Below are 13,496 nucleotides of genomic sequence, written 5' to 3' on the forward strand. Positions count from 1 at the left end.
CCTTCTTTGCTCTGCAAGGATAGCAAGAGAATGTGAGTATGAATGTTTACTTCACTTACCTTCAACAGATTTCAGAACCTTTCCTTTAGGTCGCTCCCAATCAATAAAAAATATATCTATGGTAATCTGAGATAGGAGTTTATGCAAGAATTGCAGTGCCTGAAAATGACATATGATAAAGTACCTGAAAAGTATCAGCATTAAGCCCACTTATAAAACCAACATTTATTCTTTAAGAAACATTCTGTAATGAAAAGAATGAATCATATTTACAAGTGAATTCACATGAAGTTATAATACCATTAGGGGATCACTAGAAACGCATCAAATAGCCTGGAATTACCCAATTCACAGAATTTTCACATACATATTAATTTACTTTCCTTTATTCTTTCTGTAAAATAGGAATATATAAAAAAGAAGACATCGTACTTCCTTTTCACATAGGAGCCTTGCATAACTGATTCTCTTTCCCGAGATTTCTGGAAGCATACTTTGTTTTGGAGATCATGTGACTTCTTTATAAGTAAAGACAGTTTTGAACCGTACTTTGGTTTTCTTAATTAAAGTTTTAGAATGCTCACACTGTTTTTTTCTGGTATTGAGATTTCTGATTTCTAAAAAATGTGTTGCTAGAACACATCTTTCTCATTTATAGAAACAATATGTTTAAACTGAGGCATTCTTTCTAATAAATGCCTTATTGATCAAACAAAAAATAAAAATCTAATTATGGGATGATACCTCAACTTAAGGAGCTCCCAGTTCAGTGGGAAAAGCAGACACCTAATAATCACAGTACAATGGAATAAGAACCACCTAAGAGCCATGAAAGAGCTTCATATACATTTATAGAGAACACTGAAGCTGGGAAGGGGAGGCCATAGGAAGAAAGGGAAAAAGGAATACAGAGACAGAGAAAACAACTTCTAAGATTTCAGCACTTTATCCAGAGTTATATCTTTTATCTTTGATTAACAAAATTCATGCCTGCAGGCATTTTGTCCCCTTCTGAATGTATCATCAGACTTTAAAGAACAAAGTTATATATGGAAATATCATTTTAATCAAATTAGCCATAATTCATAATAGTCCAAATATATCTGTGGTGTCTTTGAAAAAATTATTTCAGGCATATTTTCAGAATAAGCTAGCTACTATAAATAAAAAGAAATTGACTATGTAAAATAAAATAATTCATACTTTCTTTCAAAACCAAAGTGAATTTCACACTTAAGATTTTGAGCCTGGCTCGGTGGCTCAGCCCGTAATCCCGCACTTTGGGAGGCTGAGGTGAGTGAATTGCCTGAGCCCGCGGGTTCGAGACTCACCCGGGCAACTTGGTGTGACCTTGTCTGTACAATAAATAAAAAAATTAGTTGGGCACAGTGGCATGTACTGTGGTTCCAGCTACTTGGAAGGCTGAGGGGGAAGGATCACCAGAGCCCAGTAGGTCGAGGCTGCAGTGGCCACTCCCGGTCTGGGTGACAAAATGAGACTCCAACTCAAAAAAAAAAAAGATTTTGAAAGCACTTTAATTTAATTTTTTTGATTCTTTTTTATTATAAAGATGTGGGGTACAATTCAGGTTAGGTATACAAACGCTGATTATGCAGGTACCCTTGTTGATGAGGTATGTCCCTCCATCCCCTAGCAGTTTCCCTCAACTGCCAATCCCACCCCCCTCCCCTGACAGTTTCCCACCACTGCTAATCCCTTTCTTGTAGTATTATAATTGTTCAAGGTCCGCTTATGAGTGAGAACATATGGTACTCTGTTCTTTGTTTCTGTGATAGATCACTGAGTATGATCGACTCTAAATCCATGCAAGTGAAAGCACTTTAATTTTAAAGGCTTTGCTACCTTATCAGCAGGCATTTTAAATTCAGAAACCTGTCCTTTGAAACTTACCTTCAGAGCAAAGGCACATCCAACATATGTAACAAAACGTTCTTCCTGAACTGGCATTGGCAGCAACACAGAGACAGACTTCTGTGCCTGTAATAAAAATTACTTGGGTAAATATGATCACACAAGGTTTTTGTTTTTGTTTTTATTGATGAAGGTCTTGCTATGTTGCCCAGGATGAACTCAGACTCAGCCTCTCAATAAAGTTTTTACTAAGCACAATTTCTAAGGGGAAGATACTGATGCACTCAATAAGCTCAGCACACTCAGGGGATGGTGAGTTTAGCACTTGTCTCAATAATCTTGGTCCGAAATGCTCCCAAACAATAGTTCTTTTAAAAAGAGAGCTTACCAGTTATTATTCAGATGTTGGCATTTAGGGTAAATTCAGAAACTCACTCACTTTGAAGAAAATAAGCCAATAAAGACCTGTTCCCACTGTGATGATAAGGAATACGTTAGCCAAATCGCCAGCATAGTACACCAGGAATTTCATTACTGTCTGCAATTTAAAAAAAAGAATTACAGTTAAAGATTAAATCTATAGACCACTTTTATATATCATCCACCCAGTTTCTTAAGTCTGAAGCCTGTTGCATGTAGCCATGTATCACCCAAGTAAGAAGATCAACTGAGTACCCCCACTAGATAACTTCTGGATCCTTACCTTCCAGATCATTCCCAGTAGCCTTTGTCTTTTTCAACCCTTTTCACCCTTCACTACCTAAGAAAGTTGAATTGCTTCCTAATTTTCTCTTAGTTGTGAACTCTCCACTCCAATTTCTCCTCCACACTACACCAGAGAAAGTTTCCTAAAACATAAATTCGATTGTGTCATTCCTCCTCTTAAAAATGTACAACTCCTCACCAAAATTTAAATTCCTGACCCACAAATTTCTTCAAAAAATGGACCAAAATTAACTTTTTAGCCTTACCTGCCAATTCTAGCCACTCAGTCAATGATTAACCACTCCATACTTTCTCTCAGATATTTTGTGAAATAAAATGGGCATTGTTCTACCAAATATTCTTTCCTTCCTCTCTCTGGCAAATCTCATGAGCTCTGAGGACACAGACCATGTCTGTTTTTGCTTACTATCACACCCGCAAGCCCCTGGTAGAGTGCCAGGCACTTAGACAGTAGGGCCACAGTGACTACTGTGAAATGAACAGATAACCCAGCTTAAAGTTCACTTGTCTGGGAAACCTTTCTTGACTATTCCAAGTAGTAAATCAAGCCCCTCTCCTGTGATTCCTTAGCACACTGGCTTTGGAATCAGGAAGATACTTTGGTTAAATATGTTACCATGTAGTCTTTCTCAAGCTTTTCACAAGAAAAATGGAAATACGTATTAGAGTTGTAAAAAAAAAAAAATGAGTAGAAAATCTAATCTCTATCTCAATTTCATCATGTGTAAAATGGGAAGAAGAGAAAGAAGAATACTCACTTCAAAAAGGTATTATGAGGCTTATATGAATTATATACATAAAGCCTGGCACACAGTAAATATGCAATACATGTTAGATTAAAGAGAAAAACAAGAACAATTAAAGAGATTAAATGAGAAGTAAAATTATAAAGTTAAGAGAATAAAATGTGGGAGAATATCTTTGTGATATTTAGCTAGGGAAAGTCTCCTTACACAAGACCCCAAAAGCACATAACATGAAAAATAATTAACATGTGATGATATCAATATTTAAGGTTTCTGTGAAACAAAGGGCCACACAGATAAAAATAACACATGGGCCATTATATTTGGTCATATATTTCAACATCAGAAATCAAAAAGGAACTAATATTAAGAAAAATACAAAAAAGTCCTTCAAATAAACAGGAAAAGTTGAAAACCTATCAAAAAAATGGGCAAGAGATATAAATGGGCAATTCACAGAAGGAGATACCCAAATGCTTAAAAAGGATACTAAGAGTATTCAGAGAAATGAAAATAAAATTACAACGACACACTACTATATACCACAAGAATGGCAAAAAATGGAGACTGGGAGAATAACAAGTATTAGCAAGGATGTGCAGAAACAAGTACAGCACTGCTAATGGGAATGTAGACTGGTATACAGCATTGGGGGAGGAAAAGGAGCTGTGCATATACTTTACGACTCAGCAATATCCAAATACCCATCCTAATTATATGCCCCAGAAAAACTCAAGGCAACTTTCTTACTCATCCTCTAGCTGTGTTTTATGACAAGTATCCAGAGTAGTCAAAAAATAAAAATGCCCTTAAAAAACCGAGATCATACCTGTAAATCAACCATAGGACTCCCAATGCGCCTCTTCCACCCTGCTGTCTTCAAAAGAGATGCTAAAACAGCTAGTCCACCCAACACACCCAAAGCAATCTGACAGAGAGAGGGAGAGAGAGAGAGAGAGAGAAAGAGAACATTTTAGAATTTATGTAATTTCTCTATCAGTGTTCAAAAACACTGTAGGCTGGGAGTGATGGCTCCAGTCTGTAATCCTAGTGCTTTGGAATGCCAAGGCCAGGGGATCCCCTGAGGACAGATGTTCAAGACAAGCCTGGGCAACATAGTGAGATCCCATCTCTACAAAATATTAAACAAATTAGCCAGGCATGATGGTGCGCATCTATAGTTCCAGCTACTCAGGAGTCTGAGGCAGGAAGATCCCTTGAGCCTAGGTGTTCAAAGTAACAATGAGCTATTATCACCACTGCACTCAAGTCTGGGTGACAGAGTGAGTTTCTCTTTAATAAAACAAAAAAAGACAAAAACATTATAAATAGAAAGTAAGAAAGCACTCAAAAAATGGTGGTGGGGCATACTGTAAAGACATAGGAGCCAAGTTGGAGGCCAAATTCCAATAGCCAAATCTTGGACTCTTTTTTTTTTGGAGTCGGGGGTCTCACTCTGTTGTCTAGGCTGGAATTCAGTGCCACAATCACAGCTCACTGCAGTCTTAACCTCCTGGGCTCAGGTGATCCTTCCACCTCAGACTCCAAGTAGCTGGGACTACAGGTGTGTGCCACCACACCTGGCTAATATTTTTTATTTTTTTGGTAAAACAAGATCTTGCTATGTTGCTGGTCTTGAACTCCTAGGCCCAAGAGATCCTCCTGCCTTGGCCTCCCAAAGTGCTGGGATCACAAGTGTGAGCCACACATATAAATCTGGGAAAATTTGAACAAGAAAATAAATAATAATGAGTTATAATCACTAGAATAAAATAACTATCCATGAGTTCATGCTGATCTAAATACATAAATAAATAGATATGAGCAAAGGAGAATTCCTTCTTACAGAAGAGTTCCAATTAGTAAACACAGAAGGAATAAAGGAAACAGAAAATCACCATTGGGCAAATATCATCATAATACTTTTTATAGGCAAAATCATCAATAGATGGTAAAATTAGAGGGAAAAAATGAGAGGTAGGATATTTGCATAATTTCAAAGTATCGCCCCATGAGACAGTCATAAATAACAAACGAAAAAATACAGTGGAGAACTCTACAAACATCATCTTCGCCATATAATCAAAGTTAACATGACCGATAATAAGACATATTCACACCATGTTCTCCTGATGTGAAGCACTGAGAAGGGCACAACATAATCTTCTGGTATCTTTGCCAAAACTACATATAATCAATTGAATCAGGAAAAATACCAGCCAAACTCAAATTTAGAGCCTAAATAACTGACCAATATTTTTCAAAAGTGATTGTGAAAGACAAAAAAAGATGTGAAACTGTCACAGATTATTAAACACTAAGGAGATATGACAGTCAAAAACAATGTGTGATCCTGGATTGGGTCCTGAAAATGAAAAAAAAATTCCATAGTGAAATTCAAATAGTATGTAGAATAGTTAGTAGGACTACATCAATATTAATTTCCTGATTATGATCATTGTACTAAGGTTATGTAAGATGTTAACACTAGGGGAGGCTGAAGGAACAGTATATGGCAAATCTATTTTAGCAACTTTCCTGTACATCTGAAATTGGTTTTTCTATTAAAAAATACTATTTTTTCATTAAAAAAAATTTAACAGGTTAAAATAAACTCACATCTGTCTGGACATGTGCTTCTCCATGATTCATTTCATACTTGACTGAGAAAGAGACCTGATATTTAAAAGAAGACAAATTAACCAGACTGAAATTATACAATACAAACGTACCTTTATTATAAAAATATTTTGTAGCTGGATTTTATCATAACCACTATTTTTAAACTACCAATACTACTAGAGTGGATTCTTACTTACACATAAATAAAAATGCTTCTGAGCATTATTCTTGTTGCTTTAGATATCTCCTCTGAACATACATTAAGAGAGGGGCTCATTCAGAGCTAAGACATTCTCAATAGCAGAAGTTCAAGCCACTAATCATGTTTTATTTTCTGACAGGTTTCCATAACTGAGGAATGTGACTAAACTTGTATATCAAGAATTTAGCAACTGGCTGAACAAGCATACCCTAAGAAAACCAATTAATCAAAGGTCTGAACAAAATCTTAGGGTTACTACTATATTAAGAGACAAGAGGAAGAAGAACCAGTAAAGAGTAGGACAAGAGGACTGTGATGGGTAGGAGAGGCAAGATACCTAAGTCTTACCATGGTCATAGAAAAAAAAGTTTGAAGAAGAAAGAGGTCAGGAGCACAGTGAAAAATGTAAAAAAATGTCATGGTAAAGAAATTAAGCCACTATATATGAGGAATTCATTGCTGACCTTCATGAAAGAGGTTTTCAAAGAAGTAAAATGGCAAGAGCCAGACTATCAATGACGGAGTAAATGGTTGGGAATGAAGAAAAAGGATACAATGGCAAGCTGAAGAGCTGGAAGAATTGAGTAAAAATTCTTGTTTGGTTGGTTATTTTAGTTTGTTTTCTAAATGAGGCAACCTGAGAGTTTTATAAGCAGAGAGGCTGGCTGAATAAGAGCTTAGGAATGAAGGAGGACATTGGAGATAGTACTGTAAACTAGTTTAGGTGTAAGATTAGCTTAAGATGGAAGAAGGGAACATTTTTTCTTAGAAATAGGAACAACAAATGGGAAAAATATCGAAACAGATTCTGAAGTAGTAAAGAGGAAATCTGAAGGAATTCATATTAGATGGCTTTCATCTGGTCAGTAATAGAAAGCAAGGTTATTTGCTGTTGGTAAGAAAGCAGAAACATAGTTGGATACTTAAAAGTGATGTCGAATTCTGCAACAGCTACCAAGAGAAATAAAGAAATGATGAAAGAAGTATATATCTTATAATTGGAATGAATTTGAGGTAGACTTTATTAGTGTAGTTTCATGACTCAACTCCTTTTCTATTTGTTATTTTCACTTATCAAGGTTTAGTTTGCAATATTTTAGATAAGAATAATATTTAAAGACCCAGAAGTGTTTATATTAAAGTAACTATACTCTTGGTTATCTATGAATAGCACTCCAGGAAGTTTTAAACCAGGCAGCTTTATGTTGTTACTAAGCATGTTTCTGCATTTTCTTCTCTTCTCATTATAGAGAATAAAGCTCAGTCAATGGAAACTAATTTGAATATTGCATTAGGTAATACAAATGAGGGTGGGAAATCTTTAAATTAATTCAAATTAAAGTTTGATTCCAATAGCATCTGAGTACAAGTACAAGCACAAGAGGGAGGTCAAAAGCACTGATTGAAGGAACTAAAATATATAAATTCAGAAAAGTAAAACAAATGAAAAGCGATTAGTAAGCTTGGAGGTAAAGAATGCTCATTCTCTACTTCTCATGTTTTCAGAGAAGGAGCAGGATATACACTTAATCTCTAGAAGGCAAAAGTACAGAAGGATTGCTTCTGGTTTTCATCTCTATCCCTCTCATTTACTCTTCCCCAAAGCAGGGATGTTTCATCTGACTGGTGAGTTTGGTAGGAGGAACTCAAATGCTTGACTTAGCCTTTTCCAGACTCATCTTTTGTATAGCCGAAGAGGTCTCTCACTTCTATCCACAGGGCCTCTCAGATGAGTCCTTTAGTTTTGCAGTCAAATTTAACTGAGTTCAGGAAGTAGTGGGAAGCCTATCTGGCTGCAAGTCCAAACAACATTCTCTAGTTCACATTTGCACTACTAGTTATGAAGCTGACAACTTTCAACTCTTTCTTCCTGCTTAAGTGTGTCTCTATTGCTACATATTGGTGAGTACACATATGTCCACTGTACGTCTGAGGTGCCAGCTTATTTAGGCAAGGAGACAAAATCTTAACACAAGCAAGGTGACCAAAAAGAACAGAAGCAGATGCTGCATATCTCAGCATATCCCAGGATCCCTAACAAGGATGTTCAAAGGCTGGTAATACTTCTACTGAAAAATTTATTTTTGCTTTTTTATGCTCTGGATTCAGAAGAAATCACCTCTTGCCATTATTAATAAATAATAATTACATGACTCTATTATATTCACAAAGCTAAAATTAAAAAAATAAAGACCTGACTATATAAAAAGAAAGATTTGTTTAAAACTTGAAAAAAAACCACTGTCTTTTGGCCATAATGTAAACTACATCAATTTTATATGGCACTTATACATATAAGGGCACTGATTAGTAAAGAAGTAAACTCACCATCACAGATTGGCTGCTGGGGTCTTTGATATCAATGTCACTGTAGGCAATGGTGATTAAGGGAGGGTATACGTTTCCATTTTTTGTGCTGGGTACAAGGTGGATGCTATTTAAGAGAAAAAATATGTTGATAGCATTAAGTATATCTAGGTCCTTAAACATATATTTAATTTATCAATTCTTTTTTTTTTTTTTAAGAAATAAGGTTTCAGCCGGGCTTGGTGGCTCGGCCTGATAATCCCTCGCTTGAGGAGGCTGAGGTGAGTGGATTGCCTGAGCCCGTGGGTTCGAGACCCGCCTGGGCAACTTGGCAAGACCTCATCTCTACAATAAATCAAAAAAATTAGCTGGGCGTGGTAGCACGCGCCTGTAGTTCCAGGTACCTGGAAGGCTGAGGCGGAAGGATCACTGGAGCCCAGCAGGTCGATACCGGGGTGGCCAGGAGTGTGCATTCCACTGCACTCTAGCCTGGGCAACAGGGTGAGATTCCAACTCAAAAAAAAAAAAGAAAGAAACAAGGTCTCATTCTGTCACTCAGGCTGAAGTGTAAGGGGCCATTAACGCTCATTGTAACCTTGTAACCTTGAACTCCTTGGCTCAAGTCATCCTTCTGCCTCAGCCTCCTGTGTAGCTGGGACTATAGGTATGCACTACCATGCTTGGCTTTTTTTTTTTTTTGGAGAAACAGGGTCTTGATATGTTGCCCAGGTTGGTCTTGATCTATGGGCTCAAGGCATCCTTGTGCCTCAGTCTCCCAAAGTGCTGGGATTATAGGCATTAGCCAAATTTACTTTTGAATTTAATATGAATTGCTTTGATGATCTCAGAACTAACCATTCAATAAGGGTTAAGGGAAGGCTAAACATAAACTAATTATAACGACACAAGCTATCTTAAGTGATCAAAACTTTAACATTAAAATATACTTTTTGAGACAAATGAGAAACTCTTTGGATTGAGGTTCTATGAAGTTTATAGATGAAATTACTAAAGCATTATGAACCATCTTTGAGGAATAATCAAAAGTGCAATGCTACATGAGGCCTAAAGAAAGGCAGACAAGATCATGATTTTCAAAAAACAAATATGAATTATTAACAAAATAATATGTGTCAGATCTAATACTATATGTGGCAGATAGTGGAACACATTTTTCCAAATTCAATGCATTAGTACTGGATAGTTTGTTAATTTAAAAAAGGAACGTGCCAATCATTGGGGGCCAGCATGGTTTCATCAAGAACAGGTCAAGCCTGACTAGGTTCAATTTTTTTATTACTAGGGATAATACGTTAGCAGATTCACAGAATGCTAAAAACACAGTACATTTGTATTTCAGCAAGATAAATGATAAAGTTTCTGTACTGCCTACCTTATAACATTATAAGAGTCAAAATGAAATAACTAAAAAAAAATGTAAATATAAGTGCTTAAAAGTATCAAACTAGTGTAAGATGATAATGTTGATTGTCATCAGTGTATTCAAGGTAAACATCATAAAATTCTATACTGAAAAAGTCAGTTAAGATCTTAAAGATCTCACACTGCACAAGATAGCATGGTACTATCCTAGGGAGGGTCAGAGTTAGGGTATCCTAGGAAGAGGGAGGTGTTGATAATTGATCTAGATGAACCTAGAACAAAAGCCATAAAGGGAAGTGAGGACAGGGAGACCTAACTATTAGCAACCATCTGGAAGTCTCCTTCTGAAACACCAGTTTCAGCTCACTGGTGTTCACCTTCCTTACGCCTCTCAACCCATTCTAATGCAGTAGGTCTACAGTGGGTCCTAGAATGTGAATTCTGACCAAACTCCTCACAGTCTTCTGATAGAATTCCCCTCTTAGCTCTTCATTTTTATTAGTCTATGCCAATCAACAAGATATCTAAAAACACCTTACCAACTGTTCCAAGTCAGTTATCCTTATTGTTTGTATCTGATAATTATTGGCAAACACTTTCATTATAAGTTTTCCCATGTACTTCAACCTAAAGGTCATTAGATATCTGTTTACCTCAGCGATATTTGGGTAGCAACTCGAATTACTTTTGGTTGACTTCCTAAGTCATTTTCTCGTCCACTTACTGCATCCACTAAGAAAATGCGCCGAGTCAGAAGCCACTTTACAGAGCTACTGTCTTTCATCATAAAAAGAAACAAAAACAGCATTAAAAGAACGCCTCAAATGATTCAAGATGGTTCTCAAGAAGTTTACTGAACAAATTTACAACACAAAATTATTATTCTATTTTAGATAAGATGGCTGCAAAGAGCTACTGCTATAAAAAAACTCTCTGATAATGGCCTTCTCCACCTCACTTGAATGTCTTCTTATTGTTAGAATTTTTCATCAGTTTGGAAGCTTTTCTCTGCAAATTGCCTTTGAAAGTAGGATTTTCATAACTTGAGTAACAATAAAAGAAAGTAATTTGTCCAAACAAATTTGTCCAAAAAAGTAGATCAAGGACAGCTTGAAGAAAAAGCCCCAATTTCCAGCTCTACTAATTTTTCTCAGGATGTACTGTTAGCAATAGTATAATTTCTTACAATATGCCTGACAATAGAATTAGTTAAAATTTCTACATACACAAGCAAAATTTTTTTAATTTTTTGGCATGCTGTATCAAATCATTCATGAACTTTCCTTTTTTTTTTTTTTTTTTTTTGGCGTGGTGGTGTGTGCCTGCAGTTCCAGCTATTTGGAACCTTTTTTTTAAAAAATAGAGATGATGTCTCACCATGTTGCCCAGGCTAGTCTTGAACTCTGGGTCTCAAGCAATCCTCCCATCTCAGCCTCCCAAAGTGCTGAGATTACAGGTATAAGCCACCATGCCTGGCCAACCTTTCTTAAGCTCAAAGGTTTTATTAAATTATCGTGTTAGTTGACTTATTTATTAATTTCAGCTCAGAGAGAGAAGTATGGGTCAATACCTTACCTTGGTTTACAAATATTTTATTGTGTTGAAGATTTAGATTTAACACAGGCACAGCCCAAATATATTCATGTTCATTCTCATCAGTATATTCAAGGTACACATCATAAAATATAGGAGAGGGAAAGTCGGTTAAGATCTTAGAGATAGGAATCTCACACTAGAAAATAAAAGTAAAAATAAAAGCATCACAATTGAAAATTAGAAAGCACATTTATTATCTTTAAGAGTGTCTTCTTAGTTTTACAGTATAAATATATCCTTAAACTATCTTGTTTCTATGCATATTCACATTCCTTCCAAAACATAAATAATGTAAACATGCTTCTTTTATAAGGGCCAAAAACCTAACAGTAAAGAACTGTTGGGCTGGGTGCTGCAGCTCATGCCTGTAACCTCAGCACTTTGGGAGGTCAAGGTGGGAGGACCACTTGAGTTAGAGACCAGCCTGGGCAACATAGCAGGACCTCATCTCTACAAAAAAAAAAAATAGCCAGACATGGTGGCACATGCCTGTAGTCCCAACTACTTGGGAGGCTGAAGCAGGAGGATCAATGGAACCCAGGAACCTGAGGCTGCAGTGAGCTCTACTTGCATCAGGCACTCCAGCCTGGGTGACAGAGCAAGGTCCTCTTCCTCCAACACCCCTCCCCCCAAAAAAAGAACTGCTTTGTTCTTGACCTACAACATAGAAGGAGAAGGTATGCCTTCATTCTCAATATTAAGTGCTCATCAGCAAAAAGATTTAAAAACCACTGTCCTTCTTTCTCCTGATATACAATGATGTTTATGATCTGGCTTCCCTTATCAGAAACAGGCTTCTCTCTCACTGCTTCCTACCAGTCTATGGTGGTCCATACATGCTATCTACTGCAGTTCTATGTCTGACATTGCAAATGTGGTTTCTGCCTGACATGTCAGTCCCCACTGTGTTCTCATCATACAAATCCAAGTATTACTTCCTCTATGAACCCTTTCTGCACTTCTCCAGGTGCCTTGTACATACCAACAGAACAATACTTATCACATTTTTGCAATTCTTTGTATAGCCATTTTGACTACAAGGCTGTGAACACTTAAGAAGCAGTCAGGTTCAGTGAAAAAACCATGTGTTTTAAACTTAACAGAACATTGATTCTAGAGTTTACCTGATATGAGAAATCTTAGTGGGCACAAGCTCATCTCACTGGGCACAATTTCCTCATCTATGAAGCATAGATAGTATATATCTCACATAACTATTTTATGTATCAAATGGATAACAATGATAAAATGCTGAGCACACAGCAGCAAGTATTTAACAAGTGTTGATCTTGGCCCATGTTAAGGTACACAATCACATTTATTTAAAAAAAAACTTATAAATCAATTCTGACAAAATAAGTAAATTCATGTTCATAGTAGAAAGTTTTGAAACTATAAAAAAGAAAAAAATACTCTAATCCCACTATCCAGAGATAATCACTGTTAGAAATGTTTATTTTCTTCCCATTTGTTTTTCATAATGATATTTTTCAGTGTGTGTTGTATGGGGGTGGGTTTAATCAGGGTCTCACTCTGTCAGTCTCAAGTAGCTAGAACTATAGGCATGCACCACCATATCCAACTAATTTTTTGATTTTTTTTTGTAGTGACGAGGTCTTACTATGCTGTCTAGGCTGGTATCGAAATCTTGGGCTCAACCAATCCTCCTGCCTCACTCAGCCTCCCAAAGTGCTGGGATTACAGGTGTAAGTAATCCCATATCTGGCCTCATTATGGTTTTGTTCTATGATGTGTTTATATAAATTTTATCAAGAAGCATTTTTAGTCTGGGCACAATGGCTCACACCTGTAATCTCAGCACTTTGGGGGCCAAGGTGGGTGGGTTGCTAGAGACCAGGAGTTCAAGACCAGACTAGGCAACAAATCAAGACATATCTCTACATAAAAATATTTTTTTAAACAGAAACCCTTTTATAAACTATTGAATGTCTTTCAAATATTTCATGGCTTATAATATTCCTTTGTACCATATTGTAAATTTAAAGTGAGTTACCAAAGTAACAAAAGTCAGGACGGACAGG

General features: G+C 36.5%; 1 protein-coding gene across 1 annotated transcript in view; it reads right to left on the bottom strand.

Moving 5' to 3' along the window:
- TMEM67 (transmembrane protein 67) overlaps positions 1-13,496 on the bottom strand; it is a 53,848-nt gene that overhangs the window by 15,708 nt on the left and 24,644 nt on the right. Inside the window, exons 12-19 of the mRNA XM_008063714.2 lie at positions 11,434-11,590; positions 10,512-10,635; positions 8,497-8,602; positions 5,964-6,020; positions 4,174-4,272; positions 2,312-2,410; positions 1,912-1,998; positions 60-159 (exon numbers count right to left, since the gene is read on the bottom strand). Of these exons, the coding sequence (XP_008061905.1) occupies positions 60-159; positions 1,912-1,998; positions 2,312-2,410; positions 4,174-4,272; positions 5,964-6,020; positions 8,497-8,602; positions 10,512-10,635; positions 11,434-11,590 (829 nt within the window). The remainder of the gene's footprint in view (positions 1-59; positions 160-1,911; positions 1,999-2,311; positions 2,411-4,173; positions 4,273-5,963; positions 6,021-8,496; positions 8,603-10,511; positions 10,636-11,433; positions 11,591-13,496) is intronic.

Source organism: Carlito syrichta, unplaced genomic scaffold (genome assembly GCF_000164805.1).
Source record: "Carlito syrichta isolate Samal-C Ts95f unplaced genomic scaffold, Tarsius_syrichta-2.0.1 Scaffold307011, whole genome shotgun sequence".
NCBI lineage: Eukaryota > Metazoa > Chordata > Mammalia > Primates > Tarsiidae > Carlito > Carlito syrichta.